The sequence below is a fragment of the Drosophila santomea genome, chromosome 2R (assembly GCF_016746245.2).
Source record: "Drosophila santomea strain STO CAGO 1482 chromosome 2R, Prin_Dsan_1.1, whole genome shotgun sequence".
In the NCBI taxonomy this organism is placed as follows: domain Eukaryota; kingdom Metazoa; phylum Arthropoda; class Insecta; order Diptera; family Drosophilidae; genus Drosophila; species Drosophila santomea.
This window is the reverse complement of record NC_053017.2, coordinates 17,274,474-17,294,064: the sequence shown is the minus strand read 5'-3', so window position 1 is coordinate 17,294,064 and position 19,591 is coordinate 17,274,474. Positions and strand designations below refer to the sequence as shown.

Below are 19,591 nucleotides of genomic sequence, written 5' to 3'. Positions count from 1 at the left end.
CGGGTACCGATCACACTCGCCACTCATAACGAAGGGTAGAGAAGGCAAACATGCAGAAAAAGGCAAGTGCCTTTTTCTCGGAAACACCCGGGTGTCTGGCAAAACAATGCATGTGCATACGTGTGCACCAATACAGTGGTCAGCTGTCGCTGTATACGTACAAGAGAGCTGCTGGCTCTAGAGCTCTCCGCTCTCTGGCTTTTGAACAAAATTTCGAGAGAGCCTGGAGCCACTTGAAAAGCCACCACGAAAAAATCGTGTGCAAAAATTTCGTATGGCGTTACGCATCTTGTTATTCTAATGTCTTTGGCTGTACTTAGCAGATAAGAGATGGTCCTAGCACCGTGGCAATTTAATGAGTATGTTTAATCTATTCAGGAAAAATATTTATTTATTTGTTGAACATCCAGCTTATGATCTTTTGACGAAACCTCAGAAAGTACCTCGCATTGATTGCAAGGTCCTGACTCCAATTAAAAGTCGTCCGAGTATTGCCGGTCTCATTTCCATTGATTTTAATAAAGAAAAGAAAATTATCAAGTCAAAAGTATTTTACATTTTAATTAGACATCGGAAACATCTTCATTTCAACTTCATTAGCTCAACAGGAGCTTTCCCATGGATTACCATTGCACCAGGAACATGGTTTGGGACTGTCAATTACTTGTGGCCTTGTGTAGTACGATTTGCTAGAAACAACAGCAAATAATGCCAACAGAACAATCTAAGAGATATTGATTTTAGCTTAAAATACTTTTCCACTGACTAGCTTACTCACCAGCAATTTCACGACGAGCTGCATTTTGGAACAGAATATGGTTTCGAAATTTCGCTGATTTATATAGGAGCTAGATAAGAGCTGCTCTTAACAGATTAGAGATGGGCAATTAATTTTATTGCCCCGAGGCAATTAATTTTATTTCTCCTGTCTACACAATTTAATATGTTTATTATTTCTAGGAAAAATATTTATTTGTTCAACATGGTACAGAATGAAATGGTCTTAAGACTAATAAATATGAATTCGCCTTTAGTTATAAGTCTGATACTGTCGTTAAATCGTTAATCAAGTAATCATTTACAGAACAATGACGTGTACTTAGTGGCTCAAACAAAAAGTTAAATAAAATAATAACTGCAACAATAATTTTCCATCCGATTTATGCGTGTATGTATATACGCATAAAACCTATTCTGCCTCTGTTAGGCCGGAGGCTCTGCCTCCTAGTTTTCGTCATTGTCCATTAGCATTGTGATGTTTATGAGGTGTCGCATGGTGGGACGACCATGTGGACAGTTCTGGAAAACTAGATGTGCCATTCTTAATTTCAAAACCAAATTTTACGTTTACTTACCCATGGCTGTTCTATTTCCCCCATCTGTGTGATTAGTCTTCTCATCGTTGTGTTCCTGTTAAGAGCTGTGCCAATCATTACAGACTTTCGGCAGGCACGTGAGGCAAACATAGCTCGCACCCTAGACGGGCGACAGATGGTGCCTTCGGGCGCATCTTGCAGCATAAAGATGAGTTCATCAATGTCTTCCTTGCCAAATTCCCATCGCTTGCTGTGCGGCTTGCCCAACAGACGCACCTTTTTCGTGGCAGGAGCTGAAATTGCAATAGTTTATAGGTAAGAAAACAGAGCGACAGTTTAAATCGTACCTTCGTGGTCAACTTGAAACTTGAAGCCATTTTTCTCAAACACATCAATGTGGCTCAATAGCACCATCTCGTTAACCGCAGTTAGCTCCAGACTTTGCGGCACTGTCAAGCGCTGATACTCCAATTGAGTTGTGCGCTGCAGCGTCTCAAAATTGTACTTTTCATCAGTGGCATGCTGATCTACAATAAACAGATCATCCTCTAGCTTGACTATGATAAAGCCCAAATTAAACTGTCCTATTATTTCCATGCGGGCGAAGTCCTCCTTGTCGATCTCACGCTGCAGTTCTGCTTCTGCACTGTGGTTCTGGTTCGGATTAATTTCTGTCTTGAAGCGCAGACGCTGTAGCTTGGCTCGAGCTCTCCGATCCCGCTGCTGTTGCTCGTGGGCCTTTAGAGAAGTTTCGATCTCCTCTAGAGAAGTAGTTATTTCCCCGCTGGAAAAATTTGATGGCATCCCCTTCTCCACCTCTTCATCAAACTCAATCCGTGTCGGCAGCTCAATGTGGTCATCTTCGTCGCTACCAATATCAGTTTCTTCTGACAGCTGAGTGGAACTAGGCGGCTGTGGATTGATTTTTGCAGGTGACTTCTGTTGGGTCAATGACTTGGCTTCGAGTATAAACTCGGCAATACTCGGACGACTTTTAATTGGAGTCAGGACCTTGCAATCAATGCGAGGTACTTTCTGAGGTTTCGTCAAAAGATCATAAGCTGTAACCAATTCTTTAGTAACGATGATGTGTTGGTAAAGCATGCTCACCCTCGGAATCCCTAGCCAGCTCTTTCAGGTTGAGAAAACTATTATCAAGGGAAGCCTGCGTCTTGTCCTCTTTTCCCATGTCAACATCACTCGCTGCGTCAGATTCTGCCTCGCATTTGGAACTCTGCTCTTTGGGTGACTCTTGGCTGAGAAATGTGTGAATTTTTTGCATTTTTAACGTTCGAGTACTCAATTCTTCGGTTTCACTGCATCGGCGCTTGACAGTAACTGATGGTGCCGTCCCTTTTGTGTCGCCAGTGCGTCGCCACTGGGTGAGCACATCCATGAATCTCTGCGTAGAGGTAGTGGGTACATCTTCTTCGGATGCTTCTTCGTTTTGGTTATTGTTACTAGATTCTTTTGGGAATTTAGTTTTATCGGGATTTGTCTTGGGTTCCAGCATGCTCAAAATGGTGGTGTTCTGCATTTGAAATGTAGCTGGAGTTTGGCCAAAGGTGTCCAGCAGGGATTTTTTCAGTGCCAGCAGAAGAATTCGCTCGTTGTTAATCAGCAATTGTCGTTTGTCGGGCGTGAGATTCACATCCACATCAGAACGGGCAGTGACGATATTAAGATAAATAAAGGGCTGCTGTTGGACGTTATAGCGATGGTAAACCTCGTTCATCACCTTGGCTATCTGGTATATAATAAATTTAATTTAATTTATATAAACTGTTTTAAAAGGGATTGTCTCACATTCTTGGGATCACAGGGCCTTGAGTTGACAAAAAAGAACTGACGATCTCTGCTAGAACGTCCAGCGCCATGCCGGCAACTGGAAATGAATCCTTCGAGTTGGAAGTCCGCTTGATTGAGACGCTCTACATCCTCAGCGCAGATTTGCGGACAAGTGGTATCGGCGACATCTGCACAAGATTCAAGATCGGCCCGCAATTCCGCCTCGCTCAGCTGGCCGTTACCAAAAGGCGTCTTTAAGGGCACCAGCTCCGCGGCCTGACGTGCTCCAAATATCGCAGATATATTCGCCATGACCTCCTGGTCGCCATGCGTTTGTAGCACCACAGTTTTGGCCCCTTTGGGAGTGTGATTGCTGCAAAGGATGCGGACACCTTTGGTCACTAAGCAATAGGCCTGCAGAATCTGGCACATCTTGGTGAACTCCTTTTTGATGTTGCGAGTGAAGTCACGCCGACGAACTGGCAGAGTGGTAAAAAGATTTGCCAGGACGACGGTGGTGCCAACTCCACGGGCACAAGGAGAACGCTTCTTGATCCTGCCCTCGTGGTCCAGTTCCACCTTAACGCCTGGAAATCGCAGGTGGTTTTAAGAGACTAGAGGTGGAGAGCACTGGAAGTCCATAACTCACCAACATCTGTAGACTTGTGCCGGGTTTGAATGACCATATCCGACAAGGCACACAGTGAACTCAGAGCTTCTCCACGGAATCCAAAGGTTTCCACGCCCAGCAGGTCCACGAATTCCCGGATCTTTGAGGTATGGTACTTGGCAGCTGTGGACAGTAGGTTAGCTATTATTCCGCACCATTGTAGATACGCCGGTACTCACTCATCCCATCCAGATTCATTTCCTCCACGCCACTGCCATTATCGCTGACCTCCACACCCTGCAGCCCCTGATCCTTCAGCTTGATCTCCACCAGCGTGGCGCCCGCATCTATGGAATTCTCCACCAGCTCCTTGACAGCCACGGCCAAACTGAGAACCACCTGAAATTAATTGTGTTCAAGTCTAAGGAATTTAAGCGAAATTATAATAGCTTTGTATCTCACTTGTCCCGAGCATATTTTGTGCACTGTATCCTTGGCAATCGCCTTTATCTGACCCGATGACGCCGTGGTTGGTGGTGGCACATCCGGTTCTGCCTCTGTGCCAGCACTGTGCTCGGTTTCCAACATTATTTATTTATTTATTCCAACATAATTGAGGCTCAAGTAAAACGAGTGCGTTAATTCACAAAATTGTGGCGCTCTTTCGGCTGCAGTGTGACCAGATTATACGATCCCCTAATAGATACGGAATACAACAAGTTTTTACATCGTCTGTTGACACACATGTAGAAGAGCGCTAGAGGGCGCTGTTGCATAACGTAAGTAATATGTTTCGCAAATTCAAATCCAATTTGAGTGTTTAAAATGAGTCTTTGTTCATATTCAAAAGACGCACCCCCATTGATTTAAATAAATTAAAGAAAAATCACAAGTCATTTTAATTAGACATCGGGAACACCTTTATTTGAACTTCATTAGCTCAATGGTAGCTTTCTTATTTACCGTAGTCCCATACACGACCTCCCCAGCAGCTGAAGCCCTTAGCTCGTACTAATCCGTATCCGTAATCATAACCGCAATAGCCTGGTAAGTACGTTCTGCTAGATACACCAGCAAATATGGCCAAAAGGACAATCTAGGGGAAATGGATTTTAGCTTAGGATACTTCTTCACTGACTAGCTTACTCACCAGCAATTTCACGGCGAGCTGCATTTTGGAACTGAATGTGGTTCCAAATTGTTGGTACTTTATATACTTACCATAGTACTAGATTTGAGCTATACTTCGCAGATAAGAGGCGATCTTAACCCCGAGGCCATATAATATATATGTATTTATTCAACATACGTTTCTGATAATTTTTGAGGAAATCACAGAAAGTGCCTCGCCAGACTAAAATTAAAAATCGTCCCAGTATTGCCGAGTTTATACCCGATGCCAAGTCATGACCCAACAGAAGTCACCCGCAGAAATCAATCCACAATCTTGTCTTTATAAAAGTCAAGCTAGAGGATGATCTAATTCATTGATTTATTGTATTGATGAAAAAGTACAATTTTGAGATGCTGCAGCGCAGAACTCAGTTGGAGTATCTGCAAAGACGCGGTGTTGCTACGTAAATGATTACTAACATTCGCCTTGTGAGCTTGTTCGTTTCTATAATTTGATTTTAACACATCGAGGATATTTACTTTTTAACTTCATTAGCTTAATGGTAGCTTAAATAGGGGATTGGCGGGCAGTGACGGCGACTGTAGTCAAAGTCATAATCGCAATAGTCTGGAAAGTACGTTCTGCTAGATACACCAGCAAATATGGCCAAAAGGACAATCTAGGGATAATAGATTTTAGCTTAAGATACTTTTTCACTGACTAGCTTACTTACCAGCAATATCACGACAATCTGCATTTTGGAACTGAATATGGTTTCGAAACTCTGCTGATTTATATAGGAGCTAGATAAGAGCTGCACTTAGCAGATAAGAGATGGGCTTTACCCCGAGGCAATTAATTTTATTTTTCCTGTCTACACAATTTAATATGTTTATTATTTCCAGGAAAAATATTTATTTATTCAACATGGTACAACATGAAATGGTCTTAAGACTAATAAATATGAATGTATAAACGTTTGGTCCAAAAATTACACTTATAATCATTGCTTGGGTAAATGTGATGAATCCAATCCTGGTTGTCTGGTTGTCAAGGTGCTTGTCGAGTGTGGAAATGTCAGAATGTTTAGTACACAGAGAGTTTAGCCTAATCCGGTTGTTGAATCAAGTAATGGCTAGCTAGTTGGACAAGTACTTAAAGATATATCTGGATATAGCCACAGGGTCATTGCTCGACGGAGTCCCGCGTCCTGGTTGCGTTCCGTGTTTCCGGTTTAATTGCTCTTGGCGTTAGCCACGCTCTCCAGCTTCTCGATGATCTTGTTCATGTCCATGTCCTTGGCCACCTTGAGGTACATGGTCTTGCGCACTTCATGAAAGGATGCCCAGCTGGGCAGCTCCTTGGCAAGCAGCTTCAGATGCGCCTCGATTTCCTGCGGCGTGAGATTGGCTCGGAAGCTGTTTTGGATCTTCTTGATGATTACTTCCAGGGTGAGCACTCCTTTACGCTCGGTAACGAAGACATTGCGCAGGTGTCTGGCCAATTCGGGCAAACGTGAGTACTTGGTGGCCTCCTGGTCCTGCGATGGACGTCGAGTCATCGCCTCCAAGGCCTTTGCTGCCTGTTTGGCTCGAATTTTCTCGATCAGTGATTTTGGCAGACCCTTTAGTAGATTGGAACTGGCATCTGGGGCTGTGCACTCCTTCACCGTGGGCTTGGCGGTTTCCGTTTGGTTGGTTGGCTCAGTGACAGTTGGTTTACCCGGAGATCCAGATATCCCAGGCACCTCCTGACTTGTCTGAATCGCCGTACTCGTCTTGGCGACCACTCCTGCCTGCTGTTCCTCCGGCTTTCTGTTGCACTCAGCTGCTTGCTGTTTGTCCGCCTCCAACTTGGCCTCATAGCGGTCCATTGCTCTCTCCATGGGCGTGGCGCAATTGAAGAGATTTCTAGCGGTAGACAGAATGTCCTTGGCTGAGGAGTATTTTTCTACGTTAGGCGGCTGGGGCAAAGTGGCCAGCTCCACCTCAGGACAGCTCTCCAAATCAAACTGCGGATGCCAGCGAGTCAGCGCCTTTTCAATGATGATCGGCGGATCCTGGGAGCGAAGGAACTGGTCGTGCGCCCGCATTACCCGGTCGAGCAGTAGGCTCTGAAAACGCTGCATGCGCGCCGTCATTACGTGTGGATTCATGGACGTCGACTGGGCCGACGCGAGCACATCGTCTTCGTTGATCTTGCTGAACTGTTGCGGCTTCTGCGATTCCTGCTGCTCGGGCAGTGGCTCCACATTGGGAGCGATGATCAGCTGGAAGTAGTCCGCCTTGGAGACAGAACCAAAATTGCGTGTCTTCATCTGGCAGAAGATGAAGGCCTCTGGATAGATGTGCTTGATCTGAGCCAAATGGCTCTCAGTGAAGTTCTTCCGGAGCATGCGCTGCACTGCCGGCTTAAGCTTCTTGAATGTGATGGTCTCCTTGCGGTTGTGAAACATGGCCACCACGGAATCAAGACCCTTGAACACGTCCAACAGGTGTCGGTACTTGTACGGCAACGGAAGTTGGCCGGCGCGGCTGGTCTCCACCAAACTGGCGTAGCGCTTATAGGCCGGCACCTCCACCAACTTGACGGGAGATCCATTTTTGGCCGGACTGAAGAGCAGGCGCTTGGAGACGTCCGTGTGCCGCGGCGACATAAGCTCATGTTTGTCCGGGGTGGGTGGCGGTAGTTTTGTGGGAGTCTTGAAGGTCTTCAAAGGGCTGATTGTGGGTAAAAGCGAATGTTGTAAGTAAACTATACATTGAAATTCGGTTTCTAAATATGTAAAATACTCCTTAATATAAGATCCTATTAGAAAATAGTTAACATATATTAGTGACTGCTATTAAAAGCGAAGATGCCATGCATTTGTTTATTTGCCCAAAAACAAGTTATTGCTTCACGAAATGAGTACGCCCTGCGAAAAGGCATTTCCCATTCGAAAATATGTCGTATTTGCTCCTTGGAACCGAACCTTCCTTCAAGACGACCGTTACAAAAAAAGGTTGCTACCTGAGCGTCAGACCCAAAATACAGATATACACATTCCCATGCAGCAACGCAGTTAAGATCCTTTTTTTCCCGAGAGCCGGGAGAAAAGCAACCCCCGAATGCGGGCGGAAAGTAAGCATTTTCAAAGGGAAGGTCGGGCCGGGCTAGATTGTAACGTCTGCGAAGGGTAAACATGCAGCGCATAGCGATACACACACTGCGATACGTCGCATGGGGAGGGTCAGTCAGCCAGTTGGGTACTTGTGCATGTTGTACAGACGTCACGAATCAGCAGCAATTGCTCGCCCAAAAATAGCCATATGTACATACATATAGCCGAACCAAAGCCAAGCCATCGGTGACTACTTACTGCCACTCTTGGGTGAAAAATATGCAACTTCAGCGCAACGTCGAGCGCTCGAACGAACAACCCGGAGACCCGGAGAGCGACCTCGATTGCAGCAGAACTGCATGGCAGCAAGTGCTGGCCTTTCGCTAAATGATGTTACCCGGTTTTTTTCATAGGCCACACTCCACAGTCCGTGGTTTGTTTATGCCGATTCTAGGCCACCAGCCAGCGAAATCAAAATTGTTGCGGCAGGCACATATCTTCAGCTTCTTACATGGCTGGTTTTCTTGGACAGTTAAGGTTACTCGGTTTGAATAGGATGCATTAAGGGATAAGAAACTCGTTTTCATATCGTCAGAGCGTAAGGGAATTGTTTTCCATTTCAGAAGTTAGGATACTGCATCTATATCAGACATGATATATTATTCAATCAAGGTTTAATACCCCTAAGATGAATCTTTCGAATGCATCTAACTTGAATGATTGAATGATAATACTGCATAATTCTATATTAAGGACATGAAGCAGAATTCAGTTCGGACCCCAAGAAACCTCTTAATAAGCGATGAGCTCACCTTGTAAGCACCTCCAGCTCGATTGTGTCGAATTCCTTGAGCTGCACACTCATCTTGGACTTCGAGGGGGAGGGGCCAGCCTCGCGGAGTTTCCTGTTGCGCTCCTCCTGCTCCTTGCGCTTCTGCTCGAGGGCCGCCTTCCTGGCCAGCACTGCCTTCAGTTCCTGCAGCTTGGCACTCCGCGATACCTTCGTCTTCACCTCGTCAAAGGTGAGCTGGCGGCGGAGATCCGCCTTGATGGGCGAGGCATCCTTGAGGATCTGCTTGGTCGGCGTGCGTAGGCCACGCTGCACATTGTCCGCATTCTGCTGACTGGTGATGGTGAAGTTAAGCTTGGGCGTGTGCTCGCTAATGGCGGACGACTGCTGCAGCTCCTCCTCGTCCAACTTACTGGACTGGGCCTGTTTCCTGGGCGACAGAGTGCCCTTTTTGATAAATTGCACCAGCTTGGGCTGCTTGATGTGTGGCTCCATCTTGGCGGCAGCCAGTGTCTTCTTTTTGCTCTCTTGGGCGGCGGTGACAATCAGTCGGGTAGTGCGTCCGGATCGGGTCCGCATGCCGCTGGCCGCCGCCTTCAGGGTGTCCAGATCCGCATCATGGTCGCCCGCCGGCAACTGGGAGGGGGCGGTGGCGGGGGTGACGGTCTCAGCGGGTTCCGCCAGACGCTGCAAAACAAAGTCATTTTTGAGATGCCTGTACTGGCAGAACGCACTTGCAGATACTTTTGTATCTGGGGTCATGTTTCTGGGACGGATGTCTTACCCTGTTCTTGATACTGATAGCATCATCCAAGGCGGCGCGTTTGCGGTTTGTGAAAAATGCAGCTACCGATGGCTGGGCCATAGTAAGTATGTATAATATTTATTTATAATTGCAATTGCTGTTGGCTAAAGGGTTGTAATGCTACCACTTGGCTGAATTCACAGATGGGCACGTCCGGTTAATTATCACTAGTCTGTATAAATCTCTTAGTTTTTTCTTATTTATCACCACGTCGTGCCAGCGCACTGCTCAAATTACAACTGGCCACGATTTTTCACTAGATGCAGTTTCCCTCCAAAACCTAAAATTGCGCCAAAACGCCAGTAGTGTTGCAAGTGGCCGTATTCGAGTGTACGATTCAACACTAACCGCACAGCTGTTCAACGCCGTCGATTTGCAGCACTGTTCGAGGGCAGAGTTGATTTTTCCGTAGCAGTTTTTTCCACTTGCGGATTTTCCGTTGTGCGCGTGTTTTTTGCTCGTTTCAGCTGCATTTGCGGCTGCTGCGCAACGCCGGCGAATCGAGATGCTATTGGCCTAGTCCGCACTCACTTGCGAAGCCAGGTAAGTCGGTGGTATCTGCATTTTCGGGAGCCTTTTGCAAAGCAAACGCTGAGCAAAATTTCCAAGCGGGTCGAGTACTAGTTGGTGTAAGTGAGGCCGCACTAGGTTGCTGAGCGTGCGAGGGAGATAGGGGTAACCTAAAGCGATGCGCTTACGTTACGTAGTTGTTAGTGCTCTTGATGGTTTGTGTCCATGCTATTCCAATTGCTGCTGGTCTTGGCTATTTTTCAGCTATTTCTAGCTATTAAAAGTTGTAATAATTATAAAATTAATTAACTGACTGTTGAACGCTGGTCTATTTTTTTTAATTTGTACGACCTATTCTATTACATATTTTACAACTTGTAAGGGTTTTTGGTAGTTCGGTTAGATTTCGTCTTGAAAAAGCTAAAACTTATTCAGAAAGAAAATGTATGTACATGCGTCCTCATCAAGGTATGCTGTTCCACATTAAGAGAGCGAATAGTCAAGTTAAAATAATCGTGTTATCCAGCTCTTGTCATATTAATTCAAACCGTGTTTTAGTTAAGTTAGTGCCAATAAGATGCTGTTGGCAACCACTAATTTTATATTTGCGCACAGTATTTTTCCAGAGCCCGATGGTATTTTGTGACGTTAGCGCTGCGGTCACACTGGAATCGAGTTTTTGGGATTTGGCGTTTAGCGAAGATTTTTTGTGCTAATTTTGTGCAGAAATCGACACAGCAGCCGTTATAATTGGGAACAAGTGGGAGCCCGAGGCAAGTAGACCTGATTACCTGATATTTCTACATGTTTCAGCCGCTAAGTAGCTGCTGTTTGTGCTGCAGCAGTGCTAATAACAGACCAGAAAAGTGAACATCCAAAAACAGGGCAGAGAAAACAACAAAAGCAAGAAAAGCAGCAAGAGAAGCGTGAACCTCGAACATTGCCTTATTAAGATTTGTGCACGTTGTCAGTTCTCTACTTCTCCGCCGCATTACTTCGTTTTTTATCAACCCTCCCCTAACCATTCGTCTTCTCTCCTCTTCTCTTCCGATTCGCCACACACAACAGCTGTTACACCTGGCGGAAATAAAGGGTAACATAGTAAAATAGAAGCGACCAGCAGCAGCGAAATGAACAAGGCTGACGTCAACCGTCGTGTTTTGGCCATTCAGGCGAAGAAGAAGCGCCATAAGAACAGGAAGCGGGGCAAGCAGAATGGCACTAACCCACAGGAGCAGTCGAATTCCGGCCAGAACCAGAATCCCAACCCCAGTTCCAACCCCAATCCCGATCCGAATCCGGAACCGGAACCGAATCGGAGCAGCGACAACTTGCAAGCACCGGATAATGCTAATAATAGCCATTTGAATGCGCCCGTTTCGGCCGCATTTAGCAAGGTCACTGCAACTGCTACGGCCTCCACATCCAGCGGAGGATCAGCAGGCACTCCCGATCAATATCAGCCATCCAAAGCGCAGGCCAAGTCGAAGTCCGGTACAAAGAAGGAGCAGCTGCAGCAGCCGCCACGGAGCAGCTCCAATGAGTCCTATGAATCCGAGGTGTACAGCGACAACGATGAGCAGGAGCTTAAGGAGGACTACTGCAAGGGTGGCTACCACCCCGTGAACATCGGTGACCTGTTTCAGGGTAAGGCACCTGTTAGCACCCCCCATATATTGGCATTTTCCGACCCAAAAAACCACCAGCCCCTCCGCAGAGGCAGCAACAACAACAGGTTGCCAGAGGCAAGCACAGCACAGATAAATCGAACGCACAGCGGGTGGTTTTTCAGACCTCTATCCCCTTTTGGGCAAGGGTTGTTTTTTCGGTGAGAAAGGGGGGCGCACCTCGTGTTGTGGCGACGACAACAATAGCAACAGTAACCCATTTGGGGGGCGGCTGTCTCCTTCAAACGTTGTCGCCAACATAAGCCAGTAACTCCACCCCTTGCTTGCTTGTCGTCTCCACCCACTTTACAACGCCAGCTGTCAGATTGCCACTTTCCGAATCCATTCGCAGGCTCTGCAGCTTTTGGCGAAAGAAATCTGAGCAATCGCTTGGCAACGATAAGGGAATGAGGCCTGATAACGGCCAACCAGGCTATACTAAGTTAACATATTGTGCTATGACAACGGTCATCTTTGCAATCCAAGCGGATTTATAACATAAAAAGTTTATTAATAGAATCTTACTAGGTTTATAGCATTGCAAGGAAGTAAAAAGTATGTTTGATAGGAGATAGATATGATAGGATATGATTTAGTATTCTACTGAAGGGAGTAGAATACATTTTGAGCTTCCTAAGATGAGGCAAACTGAACTTGTGTAAACTGCATGATAATGCGAATCAACGAAACATAATCTGCAAACGCTTTCTTACAACAAACTGTTAAGGAACACAAATAAGTCAGGCTACGGTTACTTGGCCAAGTGTCATAAGAACTCCGTCACCAGCTCCGTCATTCCATCGCTTTCAGGCCGTTGGGCTGTAACATTGAAGTAACCCCGCGAAAACGCACTCAACTGCATTCGCTGACGGATTTTAATTGAATTTAAGCGGAGAGCAGCTCTCGCGTTCGGTTAGTCGCTGGGTCAGTCGTGATGTGACAGTGATGCGATTAAAATGGATTTATTGCCACCCGAAGCGAACATTTGTGATTTCATTTTCCTAAGTGGTTCTGTGTGGCTCTCCCCAAACCGTTGAACTTTGCCCCTTGCTCTTGTCGAGAAGAGCACCAGATTAATGCAATTTTTGTTCTGCAGGTCGCTACCACGTCATCCGAAAATTGGGCTGGGGCCACTTCTCTACTGTTTGGCTGTGCTGGGATCTGCAGGAAAAGAGCTATGTGGCAATTAAAATTGTCAAGTCGGCACCCCACTTTGCGGAGACGGCAAGGGACGAGATAAAGATACTCAGGACGGTGCGCGAGACAGATCCGTCGAATCCACGCCGACACAAGACTGTCCAGATGCTGGACGACTTTAAGATCACCGGCGTTAATGGCACCCATATTTGCATGGTGTTCGAGGTGCTTGGTGACAATCTACTAAAACTCATCCGCAAGTCCAACTACCGCGGGATCCCACTGGCCAACGTCAAAACGATTACCCGCCAGGTGCTGGAGGGTCTTGACTATCTTCACACGTGCTGCCAGATCATCCACACGGACATAAAGCCCGAGAATGTCCTCCTGTGCGTGGACGAGCCTCATGTACGCTCACTGGCCACTGAAGCCACCCAGTTGTATTGCATGAACTCAAAGATGTACCCCTCATTGGTGAGCCAGGCGCCCAAGGAGTACCGCGAGCCACCTATCACTGGCAAAATGAGCAAGAACCGAAAGAAGAAGCTTAAAAAGAAGGCCAAGAAGCGCATGGAGCTATTCAAAAAGCAGAGAGACTACTTGGAGCAGGCTGGTGGTCAAGGGACCATCAATCCTAATGAGGTGCAGAACGGCGATGCTGCAATCTCCGATGTTGACGAGTACTTTGATGCGAACTCTACGGAGGACAACGTGCACGTGGCCGCTGGGCAGCCACCACGTAAGCAGAGGGAGGAGCGCAAGGCGCCCCTGGAGCAAAGTGAACAGGCACAGGAGCAGGAACCGATGACTGAGGGCGCTGATAAAGCCAAAAAGAAGAAGAAAAGGAAGAACAAAAGTAAGTTAAGAACGATACCTTGCGGAAATCGCTATGAGCTGAAATTTTAACATCGCTAAGGAGTTTTTATTAATTCATAGTATTTATTGCACATTTAGTTCTTGCTGCACTCTTTCTATTGTTTTTCAATTTACCTTTAAATATTTTCTAATGCAAATTAAATCATTTCTTTCTTAGACAAATCTAACCAATCACAAGCGCAACAGCCGCAACAACTGGAAAACTCTACGAGCAGCGGCGAGAGCAGCAGTGCTCTCAAGAGTCACCAGACAAATGGCAGTAGTAGCGTTACCAATAGTAACTCCAACACCAATTCAAGCGGCACTTTGAAAGGACAATCAAACGGCAAAAAAATGCCATTGCGACCCAAGCAGGAGAAACAATTGGAAAAGCAGCAGCAGTCATCCAATCAACAGCTGAACAACAACAACTCTAACTCTAAGCCTAACTCGAACAGCGATTCGAAAATCTCAAGCGGCTCCGTGGAGAACTCATCCTCGGCCACAAATGGACCGTATTCGAAGCCCATGCTGCCAACACCTCCTCCGCCACCGCAAGCAAAGCACAAGGCTAGACGGGATCCGGCATTGGAGGAGTGCAGTGTCTACGTAAAGATCGCCGATCTGGGCAACGCTTGTTGGGTGGATCGCCACTTCACCGAGGACATTCAAACGCGCCAATATCGGTCGCTAGAGGTGATTCTCGGTGCGGGCTACAACACGTCTGCGGATATCTGGAGCACTGCATGCATGGTGTTCGAACTGGCCACCGGTGACTATCTATTTGAGCCACACTCCGGCGATACTTACTCCCGCGACGAGGACCATCTGGCCCACATCATCGAGCTGCTGGGCCCCATACCGCGCCCGATTCTGTTGCGCGGCAATTATTCGCAGCAGTCGTTTAACCGTAGCGGCGAGCTACGAAATATCTCTGGCCTGAAGCCCTGGGGCCTAATGGACGTTCTTCTGGAGAAGTACGAGTGGTCGGAAAGTGAGGCGGCGTCATTCGCTTCGTTCCTTAAGCCCATGCTCGAGTTCGATTCGAACAAGCGAGCCACCGCCGCGGAGTGTCTGCAGCACCCGTGGCTTAGATAAGATACGATGCAACCTGGTTGTTGGCTGCGTGCCACCCAGCCAGCAACAGCAGATGGAGGGGGAGCAGGAGCAGGTGCCGGAGCAGGAAAAGGAACAAGAGCAAGAGCAGCAGCAGCACTAAAAGCTGGATCACCGGCAGTAACAGCCGATGGAGAACTTGGCGGGGGCTATATAGAATCTTCGGCATCGGTGGCTACTTTGGCTTCCATCTCATCAATAGCTTCCACATCGGCGGCAGCAATGGCGGCGCTGAAGGCCCGTCCTTATCTGGTTGCACCCTTTGTAACCACAGCCTCAGCACCACCCACTCCACAGCCCCACGCATCCAATTCGACTAGCACGGCCCACACAGCGCCAGCCACACCTACACGTCGTCGCCTCGCTCCCGAAGAGGATTTGGACTTGGTTGAGGACTTTGATGTGGCGCTTGCTCAAATAGAGGAGCCGCAGGCACACACCAAGAACAAATCGCAGCGCTTTTTCTGGCGCAAGGCACTCCGGCGTGTGTTCCAACGCCGCAAGTGACGGCGTCGCCGGCAGGACTTGCCCCGCTGGCATCGTCCCGCCCGACGCTGTCGTCGTCGCAACCTGGCCGAGCGGGTGAGGCGCATCTGCGCCTGCTGTGCCTACGGCCAGATCCTGCTGCGTGCAGCCCGCGTGGCCCTGCTCAGCTGCATCCGCTGGCGAACCCGTGGCAACATACGCAACAACAACTTTTACTTCAGCAACCACTAAAGCATCTGCAGCCAGTAAGCCAGCCAGCCAATCAACCAATCAACCAGCAGTCGCTAATCTCCGTGCTCCAGCTAACTCGAGTAACGTTTAATGTTAATGAATTACCATTCGATTTAGTTTTACTCACGCCAGCGCTTAATTTATTTCTTGTGTTTTACATCGACAATTAGACTATTTTTGTTGCTACATATGAAATTATAATATTGTATTACCGCCTACACGAACACGTCCCCACGAATCCTGTACATAGGGTCGACAGTGCTCGATCCCATTATTCATTTTAATTCAAGCGACGCATAAGAGAGCGATAGTAAAGCATGAGCATATATAGGCATATATCTGTTACTGTACATTTACCTAAGAGGCGAATCGGCAAATACACATATATAGCGTACATAGTTAAATGAAGTGGAGTCGTTGCATCGATGGGTGTCCCACTCGCGCCATCGTCGATTCGATGGACTTGTGAGGCAGCGCATCTGGATTTTTTTAAGCATATGTATATGTACATGGATGCAGAAACTTGAGCTGAACATAACAATAATGAGAACGTAGTTAATTAGTTTATCCTCGGCTTAGTGATCGACATGAACAATTTGAAATGGCATTAGTAACTATTAAAAACGTAACCTGAAATAGGAAAGCGAATGCACTACCAACAACCACAAGTGAAACAAATCCTTACCCTTAATCGGAACTAATAAGCGTATAAATACAATTAAAGTAGCCGCCACAAACAAATCGTATTGTTCAACATTAAATAGTAGCGCAAGCGCAAAATAATTGCAGCTTTATCAAATAGATAAATGTTCAAGACACAGACACACCAAATTTGGCACTTTATCAGTACTAGAGCCACACAAAATTTATGGGATTCTTCTTGACCACTCTTAACACAAGCATAAACACCTAGAGGCCACTTTAGTTTTGGCCAGGAGTTAGAGCGATTTTTTCAGGATAGAAACGCAAGGCAAAAGTGAGGGATTATCAGAAACGCGATAAGTGGTGGGCCGGGCAGGGGATGTGTGCATAACTGACTAATGACTATTACGAGTACGTACACACATATATATGGATAAGTGGCCTTATTAATTCGGTTCTCCGCACCACACAATGCACCACAATTACCACACGCACCCAACAAGCTAACTTAAAACCACAAAACGATTCGAAACCCAGAACCACAGCCAATCTGAGAAAGCTATTGCAAAACACAATTTACGCTGCGCGAACTAAGAAGTTAAAGAATTAGGTATGAATATTATGGTAACTCGAGCTGACATTATTGTAACTAGACAGTCTAGCCAGCTAGCATGCATATATCAATCTAAAATTAAACTAAATGTGTCCAGGATCAAGGAGAACTAAAGAATGAATAAGGCGGTTCTAAGTAGTAGCCCAAAAATCGATCTTCGACGTTGTCATCATCAACTTAATCATAACATTAAAGAAAATTCAATAATCTTCGGCTGGCCGATGTTTCGATATAAAAAAAATACTTACGCATATACTCTTTGAAAATCGCCCAGACTTCCGAACGAAGCTATGTACTAAACTTGGTATCACTGGTGGAAAATCCTGGTGGACAGTAGCCCAGCACGGATGACCACTTTTAAATGATAAATGAATAATTGAATAACCAGAATCAGGAACCCAGCTGCCGAATTGCAATTCCAGTATGTTCTCACGCTTTCAAAGAGTATAATTATGAATTATACGATACGATACATAATTTATTGATGTAGTTATAAACAAAATAAACAACAAATTACACAAATTGGAAAACAATCGACACTCTTTCTTTTCTATGGTCATTGTCCGTCGTATGTGCACAACCAGCAGAGTATCTATCTATCACTTGGCCATTAATTTCCGCCAGGACGAGCAAAGGATTGGGACAGAGAGCACGACTATCCTGGCGATTTATGGCCACATAAAATACACAAAAGCTTTGAAGTCCTCAATGCATGGTTGAAGAGGAAGGCTGACCTTCGATGGGCTCGCATTAATTTCATGTTATATCCCCAGTCCCCAGGTACGAGTATTCATCACGTTTGTTTGTCAATGGCTCGAAATTGAATTTTATCCACACGTGCCCCCGACTGAATGTCCGATGGCCATTGGCCACTTGGTAAATGCTATGCACATATTTGGGTCTTTGGGACTCGGTTGCCTCGTGTGGCTATTTCACCTGCCTTATTTTATCTTGAAGTCTCAATGGCATCCGGCGAAAGTTAAATCCGCGCTGTTTGCATTGCCTTTGCAAACTCTGGAGCTGCCGGGAAGGGAATTGATCTAAGACAAATTCGAAGAGCTCAGCGCGCACATAGTCTCTGGTATTTGGTTTATTGTTTGTTGGCCAAAAGTTTTGGCTAAGTGAAAAGTGCTTTGCGTTTAAGCTGGGGATCAAAGTTGAAAGCGCAGGGAGTTGCGATGCAACTTGGCCCGCTCTGCTAATAAAAATGGGGGGTTATAACAAGTGTACAGGCCAAAGCATTTAATAAGCTACATAAATGCACAACATCATCAATTTATGAAGCCACTTAACTTAATTTAGTGATTCCATTTGGATAGACGTGGCATTTAGATTTGTATAATTTATCTGTCTATTTATCTGCGGTAATTATCAATAGTCATTATTATTAGTTATTTGAGTAAAACCCTTGAACGAATAAAAAGCATGTTGAGCGATAGATAATCACCTCGTATTGTTTATCCATGAATTCCAACCATCCGTGAGTCGGGGAGTCCAATAACGCTCGAGCAACTCCCAAATGAATTAAATACTCAACTGGTAAATTTTTTTCAAAGCTCTCACAGTTGAGTTGAACTCCTTGGGATGGGCATTCAATTTCATTTGCTCGAGAGCTCAGGCAGAGCTCAAGGAAACCCAAGCCCGCTTTCAATGTACGTATGCTAACGAGACCCGCTGTCCATGGTCCAGGAGCAGGTCCTTTTCTACACCCAAACATTTAAGTTCGCATCCGCACCCGCACCCGCACCCGCACCCGAATCTGGATTTGCTTATAAATGTCCAACAAATGACAAACTTGACAAAAGAGGGACGGCAAAAGTTTTACCCATGCAAAAGGAAACTCGCCGAAGGAAAACTCTTCAGACAACTTGGTCAGAAGTTTTGCGGAGCATTAGAATAAACCCAAACAATTGTGTGTCCTAGTCGTCCATCAGCCGGCCTTGATGATCGATATTTGTCACACACAAGCACAAAGAGCTCAGAGAGGGGCAGAATGGAACTTTTAAGAGGTCCTTTTTGTAGATGCGGCGAAGCGCAAACGATTATTCAATTTGCACTCGACGAATCTGAGCTCAATGGGAAGCGTTTAGCGTCGCCTACCTCTGATTCCCTCCAGCCCATGATATCGCATCCCCCATTCCCCATCAACCATTCCCCATTCTCCTCCAGAATCGTTGTGCACTTCCAAATGTCCTTGTTGAAAATGCCAGCGAGTGGCACACTGATGACATTAAGTAGCTGTCGGGTTGGTCAGGATTAGATGGCAAAAGTGCCTGATGTTAGTTTAAAGTAGATAAACAAAAGCGGATTCACCCCGCACCGGCTTAACCCCTCCACACCCCTCACTCGCCCTCCCTCTGCTGTCTGTCAAGCTGCCCATTGTTGTAGTTGCGGTGTCTACGGTGGCTGCGTGGGCACAAAGGGCCTACACAGCGCAAAATAATCATTGACAAGTTCGAAAATTAGTATACAACCGAAATCTACCATTTGAACAAAATGTAAAAGCTTTTTGGATTTACGGAACGTAATGGAAATATACTATACTATTATTACTTATCGTATAAAATCATATAGCACACCTATGTATAATCCTTATAATGGGGTGGAGGCTTTCACATCAGAATTAATGTTTAAATCGTAGATAATCATGGGTTCTGAACTATGCTTTCTTTTATATTACTCTGATACCACCTATTATTTAATTAAAGTAATTATACATTGTTTCTCCCAGTGTTCTCCTTAAGGCACTGGTTTCATGTGGGTTAGTTTGTCAACCGTGTACCCTTCTGTTGCGAGAGATTAACCTTT

At 46.0% G+C, this 19,591-nt stretch overlaps 3 protein-coding genes across 5 annotated transcripts; 1 reads left to right on the top strand and 2 right to left on the bottom strand.

Annotated features, from left to right (window-relative positions):
- Window positions 1-950: 950 nt before the first annotated feature.
- LOC120446290 (mismatch repair endonuclease PMS2) lies at window positions 951-4,384 on the bottom strand. Of its 2 annotated transcripts, none has more exons than XM_039627183.1 (8): window positions 4,177-4,384; window positions 3,954-4,113; window positions 3,754-3,897; window positions 3,123-3,691; window positions 2,427-3,063; window positions 1,664-2,377; window positions 1,356-1,609; window positions 951-1,307 (listed from the first exon to the last, which is right to left on the bottom strand). In XM_039627183.1, the coding sequence occupies exons 1-8, from the start codon at window positions 4,300-4,302 to the stop codon at window positions 1,260-1,262; spliced, it is 2,652 nt and encodes an 883-aa protein (XP_039483117.1). In that variant the 5' UTR covers window positions 4,303-4,384; the 3' UTR covers window positions 951-1,259. The 2 variants fall into 2 exon arrangements, with proteins under 2 accessions (XP_039483117.1, XP_039483116.1); XM_039627182.1 differs by having other exon boundaries at window positions 951-1,299.
- An 805-nt stretch (window positions 4,385-5,189) lies between these two features.
- Window positions 5,190-9,794, bottom strand: LOC120447059 (DNA replication factor Cdt1). Of its 2 annotated transcripts, XR_006356475.1 has the most exons (4): window positions 9,506-9,794; window positions 8,744-9,408; window positions 5,562-7,548; window positions 5,190-5,507 (listed from the first exon to the last, which is right to left on the bottom strand). XR_006356475.1 is itself a non-coding variant. In XM_039628448.2 (3 exons), exons 1-3 carry the CDS (start codon window positions 9,584-9,586, stop codon window positions 6,063-6,065), a joined length of 2,232 nt encoding a protein of 743 aa, XP_039484382.1. In that variant the 5' UTR covers window positions 9,587-9,794; the 3' UTR covers window positions 5,190-6,062. The 2 variants fall into 2 exon arrangements, 1 of the variants encoding a protein (XP_039484382.1); XM_039628448.2 differs by having other exon boundaries at window positions 5,190-7,548.
- A 105-nt stretch (window positions 9,795-9,899) lies between these two features.
- LOC120447058 (SRSF protein kinase 1) lies at window positions 9,900-17,316 on the top strand. The gene is made up of 5 exons (XM_039628447.2): window positions 9,900-10,069; window positions 10,652-10,809; window positions 11,105-11,683; window positions 12,800-13,696; window positions 13,874-17,316. The coding sequence occupies exons 3-5, from the start codon at window positions 11,167-11,169 to the stop codon at window positions 14,791-14,793; spliced, it is 2,334 nt and encodes a 777-aa protein (XP_039484381.1). The 5' UTR covers window positions 9,900-10,069; window positions 10,652-10,809; window positions 11,105-11,166; the 3' UTR covers window positions 14,794-17,316.
- The last annotated feature ends 2,275 nt before the right edge of the window (window positions 17,317-19,591 follow it).